At 57.8% G+C, this 16881-nt stretch overlaps 1 protein-coding gene across 1 annotated transcript in view; it reads left to right on the top strand.

Moving 5' to 3' along the window:
* PRDM16 (PR/SET domain 16) overlaps positions 1-16881 on the top strand; it is a 310797-nt gene that overhangs the window by 142956 nt on the left and 150960 nt on the right. Inside the window, exon 3 of the mRNA XM_055306780.1 lies at positions 7930-7980. Within this exon, the coding sequence (XP_055162755.1) occupies positions 7930-7980 (51 nt within the window). The remainder of the gene's footprint in view (positions 1-7929; positions 7981-16881) is intronic.

Here is a 16881-nt window from a genome sequence, read left to right as displayed (position 1 = left end):
TTCGTCAGCCCCAGTACCCCCCGCCCAGGGCCCTTCTGCAAGGGCCTAGGACCTCCCAAATCCACACCGCTCCTTCCAGTTCTTGGCTTGTCTCCTCTTGAGCCCAAACTCTCAGAAGGAAGCCCTGGGCCCAGATCCAGGAGCCAACGGCTGTGCAGAACCTTCTCCCCGTTTCCGGGGCATGTGTGTCCAGTTCCTGGAGCTGGCTATTGCAAGTCTCCTGGACGCACCAGAGCTTCCCTTTCTAATGCTGAAAGTTATGGCTTGTCATGAGTCATTGATTGGAAGTGCCACACGTCCCCCGGCCCTCATGATTTACACGCTCTTCCTCCGGGGCATCAATCTTCCGGAAGCAGGAGGAGGAAGCTGTCCAGTGAGGGCCAGGTGCAGTGCTGGGCATACCTCTCCTCAGGACTAGGGCCTGTGGAGGCTGGCCTGGGCCCCGCCCTCGGCTCACAACCGGGCAGAGAAGAGGCTCAGAACCCCGGACATGGCTGCTAATGCACATATGGAACCAGTGGCCTTCTCTCGCCAGCCCCGCCTGGTCGGCACCCCTGCCAGTGCTCCTCCGCCAGCCTGTACCACCAGCATGTCCTCCCAGAGTTCAGACCAGCATAGGGGCAGGGGTCCCTGTGTTCCAGGACCCCAGAGACCTGTCCTACTGGATGCTGAGCATCGTCTGTGGGCTGGGGCCCCGAGATCTGGAGCTGTCCAGTGTACTCCGGGGAGAAGCCCCCTTCCTGGCCTAGGGGGGAGGTCAGAGCCTGGGTGAGCATGGCCCAAGCACAACAGAGGTTGGTATGTACTGAGCTGGGGGTACCCTGCACTCTCATCTCTGGAAATGGAGCTTCAGGGGGTGGTCCAGAGAAAGAGGGAATCCTTGCAAACACTGTCCCCCGATGACTGCAGCTCCCAGGGAAGGTGGTTCAACCCCAGGCCTGTCCCCAGCTCTGCCTGTGTCCCCGTGGCATTAGATGCAAGGGGCAAAGCAATACCCCCAAGGCCATTCCCAGCCTGGCCCCCTCTTCCCATCTTCTGGGTGTGCTCTCCCCATCATGCTTCCTCTGCTGCCTCCGCCTGCTTCCTGCTTCAGGATCCTGCTCTTTCCCGGGAGGGTCCCTGTGCCTCTCACCCGGGTTGGCAGGAGTCTGTGGGGTCTTCACTTTGCCTAACACTTGCTCAGGCTCTTGTTGAGGGAGAGGTCAGTTTTGTCCATTGCCCCAAAGTAGCTAATCCTAAACTCAGTGCCTTTCAAGATTTTGTTTCAACGTCTCCGGGATGCCTTTGGTGGGGCAGCATAGACAAAAGGTGCTCATCGTGAGATGAGGCTCTGAAGTCCTGCCCTCAGGGGACCTTGGAAGCGCTAGACCAGACCCATCGCTGGCGCTGGCGAGCAAGGAGCCTCAGGGGCGGGGACCCATTCATCCTGGGAAGGAAGATGTGGGCAGCAGATGGCCCAGGGGCAGGCCAGGGGGTCCAGGCAGAGGGCACATGCCCACGACAAGGAGCTGCCAGCGAACAAAGTGTTCTCGGCATGTCTGACGGCAGGCAAGCCGCGCCCAGAGATCCTGGGTCTGAGCAAGGCCACGCTGGCCAGGAACAGTGGTCCGCCCAATCCTCAGCTCCTGCGGCCAGCGTGAAGCTGCAGGCCCGGCCGCACTCCAGATGGGTCAGGAGAGAAGGCCCCACACCCAGAGCCGAGGTTTGAGAGGGGGGCCCCTGGGAGAAGCAGGCCGGGGGTGAGTCCATTAAGGACTCCGTGCCTGGGGCCCTGGAGGCAGAGCGGCCACGTCTCCTCGGCCAACATAAAGGTCTGCACGGTAGGACTCTGCTGCTGTCCACACGGCCGGACATCGGTGTGGGCCCGCAGGAAGGCGGGAGTATAAACCCCCGACAGCAGGAAGAGCCCCCGGGGGAGGCGATGTGGGCTGGCCGTGTAAACAGCGGTATGGGACCTGTGTGCCTTCGGGGATGGGCCCTCTGAAGGAGCCTGCGTCCTTTCTCGTGCCATACTTGACTGTGTAAATATTTTTCTTAGGAGTAAAGAGAGAGCCTGCATTCATTGGGTAGATCTCACTTGAAAGAACTGAGAAGTATCTGTTTAGGCATAAAAGCTGAAAACAGTGTCCAAGGCGCCTTTCAAAAAAAAAATCATTTTTGTAGCTCAATCACAGCCAAGCCTATTTTTTTTTAATGCAAAAAATAAATAAATATTACCCCGCTCCCAGTTGAGAGCTCAAGAGTTTGTGTCAACACCACGGGAGCCTCTGCGCTGGGAGCCAGGGCGGCCGCTGGTGACTAACCGCCCTTCCTGGTTCCTGGCGGAGTGGCCACAGGCCCCCACCCGGCTCTGCCCAAGCCCACCCTGGCCGCCGGCCTGCCCGTGGGGGGCACCCTCTTCCCGGAGGGTCCCAGCCAGGGGTCAGGTGCGGGTCCTGATGGGAAGGGACACTGTGTGGCTTCTTCCCACGGATCTTGCTCTTCCAGAGCAGAAGCTGGGATCAGAGACAGGGATTTGAACATGTCCCCCCGCCCCCCACTCCCGCCCCTTGGCAGCTTTGTGACCTCTGCCTGCCCCATCTCTGGAGCCTCTGCTTCCCTTCTGTAAAGCCAGGTATTGGCAGCGTTTGCCAGATGGGGTTGTAGACAGAAGTGAGGGATGGGCCACCACGATGTGGGCCTCAGAAGGAGCCCCCGCTGGTCCCATTACCGCATCACCTCTGCTGTGGCCTCTGGGACCATGACCTCAGTGCAGCATGTCCACCAGGGAGGGTGGTGCTCATGGCAGGACTTTGATAGGATAGAAAAGTAAGGATGAGAACAGTCCTTTAAAAATCCCATCTTCCCAGAAAGAGAGGCCACACCAGTGAGGCTTCAAGCATCCCTGGCCGAGAACCAGATGAGTGTGAAGTATGGCCGTCTCGATATGGTCAGCTCATCGGGCCCATTTGAGCCGTAGAGGGTCCATGGCACCTGACCACCATCCTCCACCTTGGCCTGTCTGCCCAGTCTGTGCCTCCAGCAAGGGCCTGAGCCCCTGGTCCCCTTGAGGTCATCAGATGAAGGCTCAGAGTGGGGACAGCATGGAGAGGGGTCCCCATCCAGCCCACGGGCCCCAGCCTGCCCTCTCAGGACAGTGCTGTGGGGTGACCCACAAAGACAGTGCTTGCCCCCACCCAGGGCAGCCCTTGTTCCAGGGGAGGGCTTAGGAATCAGCGTCCAGCCACTTCTAGGTCCTTGGGTGGAGACCTTGGCTCCACCAATAGAGGAGCAGGTTGGAGAGAGTCTGGCTGGAAGGCCAGGAGTGGGAGGTCAGGACATGAGAGCGTTGGGGGATCTCAGGGGCTCCAGGCCAGCCTGTGGGCTTTGTCCCCTTCTTCCTGGGTTTGGAGGCCGAGAGGCCAGGGCTCCATCTGGGCTCCTTCCTGTGGGCATGTTCTCAGATATTGTAATAACGGAGCATTTTGAAGGGAAAGAAGCCTTCTGGGATCCATTTGTGACACCGACCAGAAAGCTTAGCCCCCCTCGGGGGACACACCAGAACACGAGAGCTGTGAGCGTATGAGATGTCTGTGTGTGCGTCTCCTCTGGGCTGACTTTCTGGAGAACAGAGGGTATTTATTTTAAGAGTCAAAAAAGATGTTTTGACCAACCCCACTTAGCTCAATCCTGGCACTGATACCCACAGAGAAGTGAAATGCCGGAGGTCAAACCTCCCTTTTTTGGCTAAAATGCTTAATCAAAACACACCTAATACTTCTGCCGGGGTGTGGAGGTGGGGTTGAGAGCAGCCACAGCCACTGCCAACAGCCGACCCGCCAGCAACGCGCGTGCTGAGGCTCAGCTAGCAAAATAAAGAGGTTTTTCAGCAAAGCGGCAGCCTTGGTGGGGAAGGCCAGGGCTCAGAGGCTCCAGGAGGGGTGCGTCTGATAGGTTTTCACCAGGGTTAGCGGTGGGTGAACAGCCCACGGTGAGGTGCGTGCCTGCCAAGGCGGGCTGTTAAACAGGCAGGGCAGCAGAGAGAAGCTGCGGGAATGGGCCCCCTGAACTATACTCGGATGCCCGCTCTGAGAGGGGCACCTCTTTCTTCAGAGTCCTGGCCTCGCCCCTCTCTGCATCACATGACTGTGGGGTAGGGGGCTCCTCCCGGCCACCTGCGGTCCTACCGCTGGGCATCTGGCCAGTCACACTGCAGCCCAACAGGGTCTGAGGTCCCGACTCAGGGGACAGTGCACGGACTCGGGTCCTGCCTGGTCCTGTTCTGCGCTCCATTTCTTTGGGCCTCATGCACAGCAACCTGACCTATTAGGGACCATGTGGTTTGGATGCCTGTCTCCGAATCCCTATCTGACCACAGACTCCTGGTTGGGTGGCAGCCATCTCTGACCTGGTGCACAGACCTCAAGGCACTCTTCTCAGAATGGGGAGGCAGCATGTGACAGGTGGATTTCCTGGGATGCTCCATCTGTTTGGCCTCAGCCCCAAGCTTGTAGGACACAGGTGGATGTGGATGGAGGCTGGCTGTGTAAGGGGCAGCAGAGATCTAGGGGAGCGAGGCTGCGTTCATGGTGTGCCCCACCTGCTAGGTGTGGTGGGGAGTGGCCACTCCTATGCTGTGTGCTGCTGGCTGGGCTCTCCTGGGAAAGTTTCTCCTGTGGCCATTTGACCTGGTTGAATCAGGAGTGGTTGTGCAGGTGCCTCAGATGCTGCTCGGGGAACCTATAGGACCGAGGCTGCCGGGAGGGCCTTCCTGAGCTCCCACACTGGGTGGGGGAACATGGCCTGCAGCACCTTCAGGGAGAGAGACCGCCATGCATTGTCTGGAGTCTGGGGCAGCAGGCCTCCCAGCAGCCTCTCTCACCAGGTTGGGCCTCCTGCCCTGGACACTCGCCACCTGGGAGAAGAGAAACAGGAAGGTCAGGGCCATGAAAAATAAAAAAACATGGCAGGGGTGGCGCAGACACCAACAGAGGGGCCGACGGGCTGAGGGAGGGGGGCTCCTACCCTGGGGCCTGGGATGCAACGTGCTGGAGACCAGAGGGCCCCCATGTGGAGCCGTGGTGCTGACAGGGTGATGGAGTAGCTTTCTCGTTCTCTCCAGAGCTCTCCACCACCTACCCATTGGGAGGAAGAGAGCTGGGCACAGGGCTTGAGCTCCCAGAGACGCACCCCCAACCGCCCAGGAGGAGGACGAGGCCTCCCTGATAATGTCTGACCAGAGGGCAGCAAACCCCTGCTTCTAACCCACACCCAGTGCCGTGGGGCTCAGGATGGGTGCAAGGGTGGGGGCACTGTGCACAGGCCCTGCCTCAATGCAGGCACACTGACCTCTCCGCAGCGGGGGAAAGACCCAGGCCTGGTATCAACTCAGTCTTTATCTCAAAACATGATCCATTGTTCATCTTATTCTCCATTCATGATCTGCACCCCAACTTCCTTCTGTACTCTAGGGGAGCTCCAGGGCCACCGTAGGGTGGAGGAGTCCCTGTCACCAGACTCGGGCCTGTGCTCTTGGCTGGAGCCAAACCAGGAAGGATTCCACCCAAAATGGAGCTCAGCACTTTGCCTTCAGCACAGCTTGTGGCACGCGGGCAGCGGCAGCCCTCCAAACTTCTGTCCCCCTGTGGTCACAGCCGCCCTAGATGCCTGCAGTCAGCGCTAGTGCTGCCGGTTAGGACAGTGCTCGACCTCCTGCGCAGGGCTGGAGGCCCGCTGGAGAAAGCCGCTGACGCTCGGTCCTCAGAGAGCCGCGTGCTAGCCTTGGTGCCGGCAGCACGCTCTCCCGGGCTCTTCGGGCAACTGCGTGGTGTGTGCGCCCCGGTCCCCGGGGGCCATGACGCAGGGTTCCGGAGTTCCCAGGAAGGGAGATCGTCCCGAGGGGCACTATCCTCCTGTGGATGCTTCCCATGGTTGTGGGCCGTGCCGCAGGCTCTGCACCCCCCACCTAGTTAAAGCGCCGTGTTCTTGAGAATCAAGAACATGTTCTCCCCTCCATGTGGGGTAGGTCCATCTGGTTCCAGGGACCTCGTGCCCCAAGCATGGAGCCCCCCGTGCTGTGTCCAGGGTGACAGACATCTCTGTGCTGTCTGGGGTGCAGACCTGGGCGGCCCCGGCGGAAGAGTGGACCCCATCCCTGGCCTTCAGGTGGCGGTGAGCAGGGCCCCCTCCTGGAAGCCACGGCTCTGCTGAGACGGTCTGCCTCATTCTCCCTTACCTTGCTCAGTTGACCGAGCCACCGACCAGCCTTCCTGGCTCTGGATCCAGAGTGAAAAGCAGACACACGAGAGAGTAGAAATGTGGGCCTGCCTACCGACCAGACTTAGCCCCCGGCCTCTGAGCTGCCCTTCCAGGCCCCCGTGGTCAGCACCTGGCGACCTCATCCCTCGAGGGTGCCCTGGGAGGCTCCATGGTCTCCGTGGGGCTCACCTTCTCCAACTCATTCTCCTCAAATGCAGAACCACCTTCCAAACCACAATTTCAGAATCTATTAAAAGAAACATAAAATCTCCAACTGCTTAGAATTCTCAACATTTAAAAATATGACTTATTGTTATTACAGCTGAGCCCAGCAAACGTGCACCCTGGCCCCTCAGCCAGCGTGCGTGGGCACTGGCCGGCACTCCACGCTCTGGGCTTGTGATTTGGAAGAGCAGTAGTGTGATTTTAAGGGGAGGCTAAATAAAACCCCTGGATTTGACACCATTTCTCACATTGTTTTTCAAATATTAGTTTCAATCTTGGTTTCTATTCTTATGGAAACGACGTTGCAATTTATATATGCGTCTATGCTCAGATTTGTGATCCAGAAGGGAAAATCCCATTTATACAGCTAATTTGTCAGTTTGCTTAGCTTAGAAAGCACTCCGGGACCCGTCACTGAAATGCCGTCCCTCTGGAGCGCAGCTTGGTGGTTTTTAAGAGGAGACGCCAGGCAGGCAAAACACTACAGCTCTCCAAAGCCGAGCCAAGAAATGCTCCTGGTCAAAATTGTCAGGTGAAAGAAAGACCCAAAAGGGCTGATATCTTTTCTCCCCATGACCCCAAGCCTGTGTCCACAGGCCCAGGGCAGGGCAGCAGTTCCTGGCACTGCCCACCGCTGGAGTTGCTGGTCGTTAATGGCCAGCCTAGGGTGCTTCCGTGACGTGGGCACTGCTGCTTCTTGCCTTCGCCTGGTAACCTCTGAGAAGCTTCCTCCAAAAACCACATCCACTTCCCAGGGGCCTGGGATAAAGAGCAAGTTAACTGCTGCCCCCTCTGATTTGCCAAAAGAGAAGCAGCAGAGAAATGGCATCAAATCACAGCCCCACCAGCCCCACCGGTGACAGGCAGGTGGTGCCAGGCTCCAGCCAGCCTCCACCCTCTCCCGTTGCTCCCCCACCGCGGCTTCCCTTGGAGGGCGGCTTGACCGAGCCCCAGGGCAAAGTGGGGTGCTCAGCGAGGCTTTGCCTCACCAGGCAGACTGCAAGCCCCATGCGGCCCAATGCCCTGCGTGCTCCTGCTCCCCCGGCAGGGCTGCACGGCTCACAGCATAGTCGCATCTAGACAGGCCCTGCTGGCAGAGCTCAGAGGCCACACTGATGCCTTGCTGCCCCCATGGAACTGTTTCTGGTAATATGTGTGGCTTGCCTTAAGGACTGGGGTCAGAGCCACCAGGAGCGGGTCCTTTTCTACCAGGAACCAGCTGCCTTCCCAGGGAGGCGACACCAGGAGGGGTCCTTGGCGCTCTCAACAAATGAGGAGACACCATTGGAATAAAGGACCAGACTTCTCAACAGAGTGCTGTCTTCCATTTTACGGAGAAACCCTAGGTCTTACCCCCCTCATTTCAGAGAACATTTGATCTGCCCCCACGGTTTACAGCCTGCCGCAGCCTGAGGACAACATCTTGTTGGTCAGAAACTAACGTCCCCTTTCACAATTGTTTTGCAGCAAATGCTGACGGATACGGAAGTGTCATCCCAGGAGGGCTGCATCCAAAAGGTAGGAGAGCTGGTTCCACGCCTTCTCCCTCGCCACGGGCCATGTGCCATCCTGAGCTCGCACGCGCGTCGCCAGGTCCTTGGTGCGGCCAGCCGTTCGCAAGCAATGCGTCGTGTGTGGTGGAATGCATGCCCGGGACACGGGTTCCGATGATGTTAGGACGGATGCTGGCAGGTAGGGGGTCGGGGGGCTGAACCACCCTGACTCCTGAGGATCTGGAGAGCCTGCACCAGTGGGAACACTCAGGCCATGCAGATGCAGGAAAATTAAATAAACACAGGTCATGTTTGTTTAACCATCTCCACTGGATACTCACATGAAAAGAATATGGAGACGGGAGAAGAAAACCACAATTGGCTGCAAATTCCACAAAGCCTTTGCTGTACTCAGCCTCCAAAGAGGGCTCAGGCAGGGCGTTAAATAAGCAGCCCATTAGGTGAAAGAAAAAGTGTCAACGTGGGCACGGTCTCCTGCCCTCCTGGCGGGTGACGGACGGTAGCTGGGTGGTAGACGTTAGCGCTGCAGGATCTAGAGAGTAAACTAGGCCCAGAAAAAAACCCCATACAGAGCGACGTTCCTGCATGCTGCTGCGGGCTGCACAGCCAGCAGCGAGGATGGGATCCAGAAGTCAGCCCCAAACCCAGAAGCCACTTATCAGACAGGGTCGGTCCCACCCAGATGGGGTCGCCCATGCACATGCACACACACAGGACACACTACTCACACTCGTGCATGGTGGGTGTATGGATCTTCAGAAGAATATAAACAGCGCCCTCGTGTCGCGCTTGCCTCAAAGCACCACCCAGATGAGGTGGGGCGTGGTGCCCATCTAGGATGTATAGATGGTGTCCGGACACCTGGGCCCTGGGTTGTCTTGCCCCCATTAAGCGCCGTTGCTGCCTATGCAGATCGCAAGACATGTGCTATGGGGCATGGTCAGCCTCTCCTGGGGAGCCGAGCGCCGCAGTCCTCGCAAAGGGAACAGTCCTGCCTATGACATCACAGGTGTACCCCGTGCCTGGCTCAAGGGTCTGAGCCCGGGACTCTGGGCAGAGCTCTCTGTCAGGGGCCAGGCACCTGCCCCTTCTCGCTGGGTTCAACCCCACAGATAACTGATTTTGGAGGAAACCCTGTGAAGGGAGGGATGGTCCCACCCTGAAGTGACCCCCGGTGGGAGCTCTGGCAGGGGTGATCTTTTAGCTCATTCTTTACCCATGGTCTGTGTCTGGCCAAGGCCTGGCCCGTCCCAGCGCCACTGCCCAGGGCAGCTGGGGGCCTTTCTTCCTTAAAACACAGCTGCCCTCCCAATGGCCCCCTTCCCTCCTCCCGCCTCTGAGGATAAACTTATACATCCCTAAAGGATGTAAGGTAGCCAGAGACTTAAAACAGCTTTCCTGTATTTCAAAGAATTGAAGTCTTTTCTCTCCCCACGAGAAAGGACCTGCACTTCAGTCCTTCTCTTAACTCCTAGAGAGAACATGAAATCTTCATTTTTCTCACCATGAGCAAGCAACTGACCACCTGCCACCGGGTGACTTGCCCCTGACAGTGGGGTGGACGGATGGGAGGTTAGAGGGGTGATGATGCATTTACAGTAGGATGGGGGCGGTGGCCGGGGTGGGGGGCAGGCGGTTGTCCAGCATGGGTACCAGGGTCAAGGCAGAAGGCCCACAAGTCAAGTCTAAATGCAAAGATGGTGAGGCCAGTGTTGGATACTTTTGAGGCAGGACAAAATGCAATGGGGAGAACCACAGTGCCTTCGCTGCGCTCCTGGAGCATCGTGGTTCCTGACTCGCCTTTTCCTCTTCTAAACACTCAGCCCGTGGCTGACCTTTCCGGTCTGGTCAGAGGTCTTTCTGGAGAGCTGCTCAGGTTATGGGTGGAAGGAGCCAGCCACCAGGGACCCACCCACACTGTGGTGCATGGGTATCCCCTCAAACACGTTGTGTTTGGCCCTTGTGAGGCCCAGATGAGGCGTCTGAGGTTCCCTCTCCATGCAGAATCCTAACTGACCCAACAATCCTAACTGACCCACAGCAGCCGGATAGTCAGCGGGCCCGGACACAGAGCAAAGGGAGCCTGGGCCGCCGCCTGTTTCAAAAAAGGCCTCCAGACGCCCAGCCTGGCACCTCTGCCTCTCTGCCTGCCGCCACCCTGCAGGCCCCTGTTGCAGGAGGAGGCTGCTGCCTGCAAGGGAGCCCTGCCACTCTCTCATGCGCACCTCTCCCCACGGCACTCAGCCATCTACTGAATTCTGGGATTTTTCCGGCCTCGCACTGACCTAAGACTTTATCAGCATTTGGGGCATTCAAGTGTGACGGGATGGGTGCCCAGGGTCACATGGGTGGGATGATCAAAATCTAGCCCTGGTGCTTAGATCTGGACCCATCCGGTTACGGTTCCGTGCCCAGACAATCAAGAGGGAGGGAGAGGGGAGGGAGATGGCAGCTAAAATGCAAAGCCAAATGGGTTCACGTGCTGAGGCTGAGAAACGAGTAAATGCAGTGTTCGTTTGACCTTCTTTCCAAAACACAGGTCCCACCTTACCAGGAGCTGTGTGACTTACAGCCGAGGAGATCTGTGCATGCACATATATTATAGAATATGACCACACATGCCTCTGTGTGCTGCTTTAAGGACACATTTAGTGAATTCCTTGGCAGGAGGATGCAGACCTCCATTTATCAGTTTTGTGGTTTGGGATTTTTGTGTCTGGCTGGATGGGCCTCTCCTTCCCCGCACGTTTGGGAGCTGTCAAACACCTCGGGCAGTCACAGGGGGCCTTGGGTGGGTCCATGGACATCTGCAGCTTCAGTCATTCCATCTCTAAGAGGATGATTCTTCCCATTTTTTATGTGCATCAGTGAAGTGTAACAAAAGGTAACAAATGCCATCAGCGACTTGGCACAGATACAGGAAAATGTGATATTTTGTGGGCAAGTCGTGGTTATAAATTCTAAGCACTGGAGAGCCAGGTTGCTGGTAGTGCCGTGGAATCCCTCTGTGGGAGCTCAGGCGGGAGCCCAGACCCCGACCCCGACCCCGACCCCGGCCCCGGCCCTGGCCCTGGCCCTGGCCCTGGCCCAGGCCCAGGGAGTTTGGCTGAACTGTGAAGGCACTGTGAAGGCAGGATTCGAACTCAGGAGTGGCTGGGCCTACAGCACAGGGAGGGCTCTGGTGGGAGTGATGGGCTGAGACCATAGCGTAAAAGCCTTGCCTCTGAGGTCCCCAGATGCTCCTCCCCGCCGCACCCCTCCGTGGCATCGCCTGCATCCCTCACGCCCTGTCCCCCCTACTCTGTGCCGCAATCCCACATCCATCCCCATCCCTTGCGCCCACATTCTTTCACGGCCAGCAGCTTCCCGCAGCCTTGGTGCTGGTGAGACTGGGACCCGCGCTTGCTACCCCTGGCACCCTTGCCAACTTGCATCCCCGTGCCCACCCAGTGTGTCCTGGGCAGGAACCCACACTGCTGCCTACAAAGTCACTTTGACTGCAGGTCTGCAGGTCTAGCCGCGTGGCCTCTTCCAGCCTCAGCGCCTAGGACCTCTGGGACTGCTCCCTCCGGCGGACTCTATTTCGTCTCTGTTTACTTAGAGGGAAAGCCCGAGGCTCCTGCAGAGCAAACATCTGCGGGAGATAATCTAGCGAGTTGTCCATCCATCACTCGGGTCGCCCGGCTCCCTGGAGAGCCCGCCGGAGCTTGTAATAAAAAGGCCCAGCGAAGAGGCTTTGGGGACGAATAAAGAGCCGTGTTAAGGGCCCGCTGCAAATGGATGGAAGACATTATTAAGGTTCAATGGCCGTCTTATCAAAATCCAATAGGATAGACATTTGGCAAAAGGCTTAAATTTATTCTTTGACTTTCTGGAGGGCTTGAATCTATCCGTTAACAAGAGTGTAGTCCGCCCGGGGAGATGGTATCAGCTAAAAGAATTTTGATTTAATCTCTCCGGTGATATGAAAAGGGGACACACAAGCCCCGGGCAGCCTCCCCTTTGTCCCAGTTTATCTTGTTTCCTTTGACCATCTTGAAAAGGAAGGACGTGTTAATACGGTACAACTGGGGGGAACGGCACACAAAAGGAAGTGACCTTCTCCTTTTCTTATTTTTATTTTTTCCTCTCCTCCCCTTCTCTGTCTGCCCCCACCCCACCAAAAATCAGGAATCTGCACCAGCAGGGCCAGGACCCGAAGGGGAAGGGTGCCTCTTGACAAGCCACGAGGATGGCAGCCGTCTCGCCGCCGCAGCTCTGGGGGGGCCGGGGCGGAGGGGGGGTGCTGGGGGTGCACAGAGAGTCAGAAGTAGAGAAAGCTAATGAAGTCCCGCTGCTGGAGGAGGGAGCACGATGGCTTCATAAATCTCTTCCCCGTCATCACGTGCAAAATGCTACAGGTCATAAAAGCCATCCGATAGCCCAGCCTGGCACTGTCCACACAGGGTGATGGATTGATAATTATTATAATTTGTGAAATGATTATTTGGATGTTAGAACTGTGGTGTGCATCGCTGGGCTGTTGTGTGTGCGCTCCTGTGTGCCCGAGCCTGGCCCCGGGGCGATGGCTCTGGTCTCTGGGATCCCTCCTGCGGCGGCAGGGTTGGGGGGGGGTGGCGGTGGCTGGGGGCTGGGGAGGCCTGGCCAGTGAGTACGGAAAGACAACTCTTTGAGCCGCAGGAAGGTGGGAGCAGAGACCGCAGACAACTGCTGGGTGTGTGCGGGGATTCCCTGGGAAGCCCGCACGCCACCCAGCTGTGCCCCTGGGGGTTTACAGGCCTGGTTCTTGGCCTGGCCCCGGTCGAGGAAGTGCAGCACAGCGCCGCGTAGCCAGATCCGGTGGGCACTGCTGCGATCTGTGGTCTGTTGCTCTGGCGCTGTTCTGGAGGTGGCTGGGGGGCCGGGGAGGGCAGTGCAGACAGAAGGGAGGTGGCTGGCCCAAGAAGCCACATCCAAAAATGCAGAAGCCCCAGCAAGAAGTGTCGATGTGCACACATGGCCTCAGCTGGCCTTAGTGGACCTGGCAAGGTTCACTGGGTCCTTCTCCTGCTCTGGCGAGGACGGTTCCAGCAATCCTTTCCCTTTTCCCCTTCTCCCGCCAGCCAGCAACACTCAGGAGCCACCAGCACCCTAAGGCTCACCCAAATTCTACCTGCAAAGTCACTCTATTACCCCAAAAACCATCACATCGGAGACCCCAGGCCTCAGAGCCCTGCGATCACAATTAATAATTTGCATGCGGGATCGGTTATGTCTTTATGAAATCAAAGTGTGTTTAGCTGCCACGGAGACAGCCCCGAGTTGATTTTGATAATCTGGGGCTGAATAGACTTGCTCGGATGCAGTAAGCCCCCAACAAAAGGCTGGGCAGTGGCTGAAAGCCCTCTGACGGCACGTCTCCCTCTCCTTTGTTCGGGGGCCGCTGATAAAAGAACCAGGAGTCCATTAATTCAGTGAATGAACATATAGTAAAGTCAGTGCCTCTTGAGAACAATAATGTTGAGGTCAGCTTCGGTTGCCATGGAAACTAAGTACTCCTAAGAAGTTTGCATCCGTGATTTTGCTGAATCAAAGGCTGCAAAGCGGAGAGGTGTAGGGGGCCGTGACCAGAGAGTAGGAGTGCGCCGCCTCCACGAGTCCCCTTCCCGAGTCCCCTTCCCGATGGCCCAGCCGAGTCTGGCTTCCGGCCCCACCCAGGAGGGCTCTGATTTCACAACTGTGACGCTTATCTGGAGAGGCCGAGAAGGTGTGACTTCAGTGGCTCCGGTTCCCCAGCAGAAAGTCAGGCCCCAGGGAGGGGCTGTGGCCTGGAGGCTCTGCTGCCACTCGGAGGGCGGACTCTGACCTCGGGCCACCTCCGGGCACCTGAACTTGTCCCTGGGATGGGGGGGCGGTGCTGGGGCCCCTTCCCGCCCCGATAAGGGTGATTAATGGGCCCACGGTGACAGCGAGGGTGAGCCACAGGCAGCTGTGGCCGGGCGACCATGTTACAAATGTGATCTTTCTGCATTTTCAGGCCCCTAAATAGAGCCGATTTTCCTTACTTTGCCCCCGCCCTGTCCTGGGGTCCCCGAAACCAGTTTAAAGCATGGGATCTGCTGGGAGAGGTGCAGGGGATTTATCACCTGCCCGTGGTGGTGGGGTGCTCAGGGAGCTGGGGATCTGAGGAAGGCCGGCCTGGGCCTGGGGGTGCAGCAGCTCCCACAGACAGCCCGTGCCCCAGAGCCACACCTGGGGGGCGGGGAGAGAATTTAGCTTCTCCTCTTTGCAACTGAGAAAGCCACGTGCCAGTCCATTCTCTCCCCAGCAACCCCCACCCCCACCCCGAGAATTGAGAATTAGGCTCTGAAAGGCTGTGGCATGGGATCCGGAAGGAGGACACCCCCCTCAGGGCCCAGCAGCCCCGCTGGTAGGGCTTGTGAGAGCAGGTGACTGGGGGCGGGGGCCTCACTGGGGTCAGGCCCTCCCCAGGCTGCCCTGCTGACACTTTCTGCCCAGACTTAAATCTCAAAGGCTGAGAACATCACACCTTTTGTAGAACAGATTCAGAAAGAAAAAATACCCTTAACCTGGAAGGTAAACAAGGAACTCCTCATTGTAGCTGGAGACCTGGTGCCCCTCTCAGCCCACCTTAGCCCCCCACACCTGGTCCTGCCTGGACACTGTGGCCCTCAGCCTTGAGCTTGGCCTTGTGCGTTTCCAGCTCCTCCTCTGCAGGCTGGACGGATAATCGGATAACACATGTCCAGGGCCAGACCTCCTCCAGGCATTCAACTGGGGAACAGGACAGTGGTTGGGCCCCGCTCTGGGCACCTGGGCCTGCTTACTGGAGTTGGGGATGTGGCTGCCTGGCCGGCATGGAGCCAAGGGGGCCTTGGGGGTAGAGGGCCCTGGAGGGGGACGCTGGCCTTGGGCCGAGGGTGTCAAGGCTGTCTGGGGTCCAAGTGCACAGGCAGTGGAGCGGAGGCCATGGGGCCCTCCTGGACACCATGCAGAACCTCGGGGTGTCCAAGGTGGCGCTCATAGGAGGTGCTAAGAGAGATCGTTTAGAGCAGGACGCCTCTCGCGCCGGGTAATGAAGCGGATTTATTATCTACATTACTGGCTTTATAGGAGCCAGATGGTGGTGTCAATAAACTCCGTAATCTTCAGGTGGGTGCAATACTGAGTTAATTAAATTGTGCCTCACTATTAGGAGAGAAAAATATATCAGCTCTGAGGCCTATTTAGCGTCTTCTGCTTTAAACACACAGACACTCACCTCAGCGAAGCCTGCGGCCCTGGTCTGGGGGGCCTCTCCCCTAGTACTGGCTGCTGCTCTCAGACGAGAAACCCACCCAGGGGCTCACCTTTGCTCTGAAAGTCCTGCCATTGTCCTTTAGTGTGACTGTCATCATTTGGAGGGTAAGGCAGGCAGACTTCTAGTTTCACACAAACAGGGATGTCAAAGGGGCTGGTCCCTCTCAGGGTAAAAGACAGGATGGAGCATGAAAGATGCTGTGAAGCCCTCCATCCGCCTGGTCACTTCTGCGCTGCCCACTTCTCTCTTGGGGCATATGTGGGACATCTCAGGCCTCAGGGGAGGGCTGGCTCCTGAGGTCCCCTCAGATGGTATTCCCTGGGGAGGTCTCGGGGCCAGGCTGTGCCAGTGCCGCTCGCCAGAACCCAGGACCCCACCCTGTCCCTGCACAGGCCTGCGTGAGGGCTTGGGAAAGCCTGTTCACTTGGACAGGAAAATGGGGTTGAATTTGGGGGTCTCTGGGGCCCACCAGGCAGTGGAAGCTCTCGGCCAGGGAAGGCTGGGCCCTCCCCACCCCATCTACAAGGGTACCTGCTATCTGAGCAAGTGGGCTCCTGCACCAGGTTTGCAGAGGGGACGAGTCCACCAGTTCCCCACCTTCTCTGGGCTGTGGCACTGGCTTCCTACATCCGTGTGGGTGTGCATGTGGTGGTCCCAGTGGGGGACACCAGCTGGCACTGTTGAACCTCTGCCCTGCCCCACCCCCCAGAAGCTTTGAGGCTCATGCTGCTGTTGGGCTCAACCTGGTGGGAGGTCACAGGGCCAGGAGGAGGGTGCAAGGGAAGGAGAGCAGGCAGGTGCAAGGGCTGTAGAGGGGGCCCTGCTTGGGGTCCCAGTGAGGGGTCCTCTGTTGCAGTCATTTATAGAATGCTTGCTGCATACCAGCCACTGGATGTCCATCACGTAGCCCAGTTACCCCAAAAGGTCTTGTTGTCTGTACTGAGTAGGAAACTCAGGCACGGAGAATTTAAGTCACTGAACTAGGTAGGGACACAATTCAGCGGAGAGGCTGAGGGTTTCCACCACCAGCCAGTGCCAGTGAGACTCGGGGGCACATGTTCCTGAGTTCCCAGTTGAACCACATGCCTCCATTGTTGCTCCCTGGACCCCAAGTCAGAGCTCACCTACACACCTCAGAGTTCAGAGGGCGCTGAGTTCAGTAAGCCAGTGTGGGTTGCACACGTGGGAAGCAGGTGTACCTGTCAACCATTGCCACAATCCTGCTGCATAGCAAACTGTCCCCAAACTGTGGCTTACAGCAGTACTCACTGGTTCTCATACATGTGCAGCAGGCTGGTCCAGGCTGGGCTCAGCTGGCCATGGTTGGCTCTGTCGCCCTCCTTAGACCTGTGGGCTACATGGGGGCGTGTTGTTGTCATCGTGATGGCAGAAGAAGAGAGGACGCACGCAATCATCATGGGGCCTAGGCTCAGAATGAGCACATTACACCCGCATCCACCACAGCCAATAGCATAGGGTGGGAGAATGAGCTCTGCCTCTCATGGATGCGGTCATGGTGCAGAGGGCATGGAGGTGGGGGCACCAGCATGTTCTACTGTAACAGGCTTCTTGGAGGAGGTGGTCCTGGAGGTGACACATGACCCA

Source organism: Nyctereutes procyonoides, unplaced genomic scaffold, assembly GCF_905146905.1.
Source record: "Nyctereutes procyonoides isolate TBG_1078 unplaced genomic scaffold, NYPRO_anot_genome, whole genome shotgun sequence".
NCBI lineage: Eukaryota > Metazoa > Chordata > Mammalia > Carnivora > Canidae > Nyctereutes > Nyctereutes procyonoides.
Note: the sequence above shows the minus strand (reverse complement) of the source record. Positions and strands in the feature narration are given on the sequence as shown.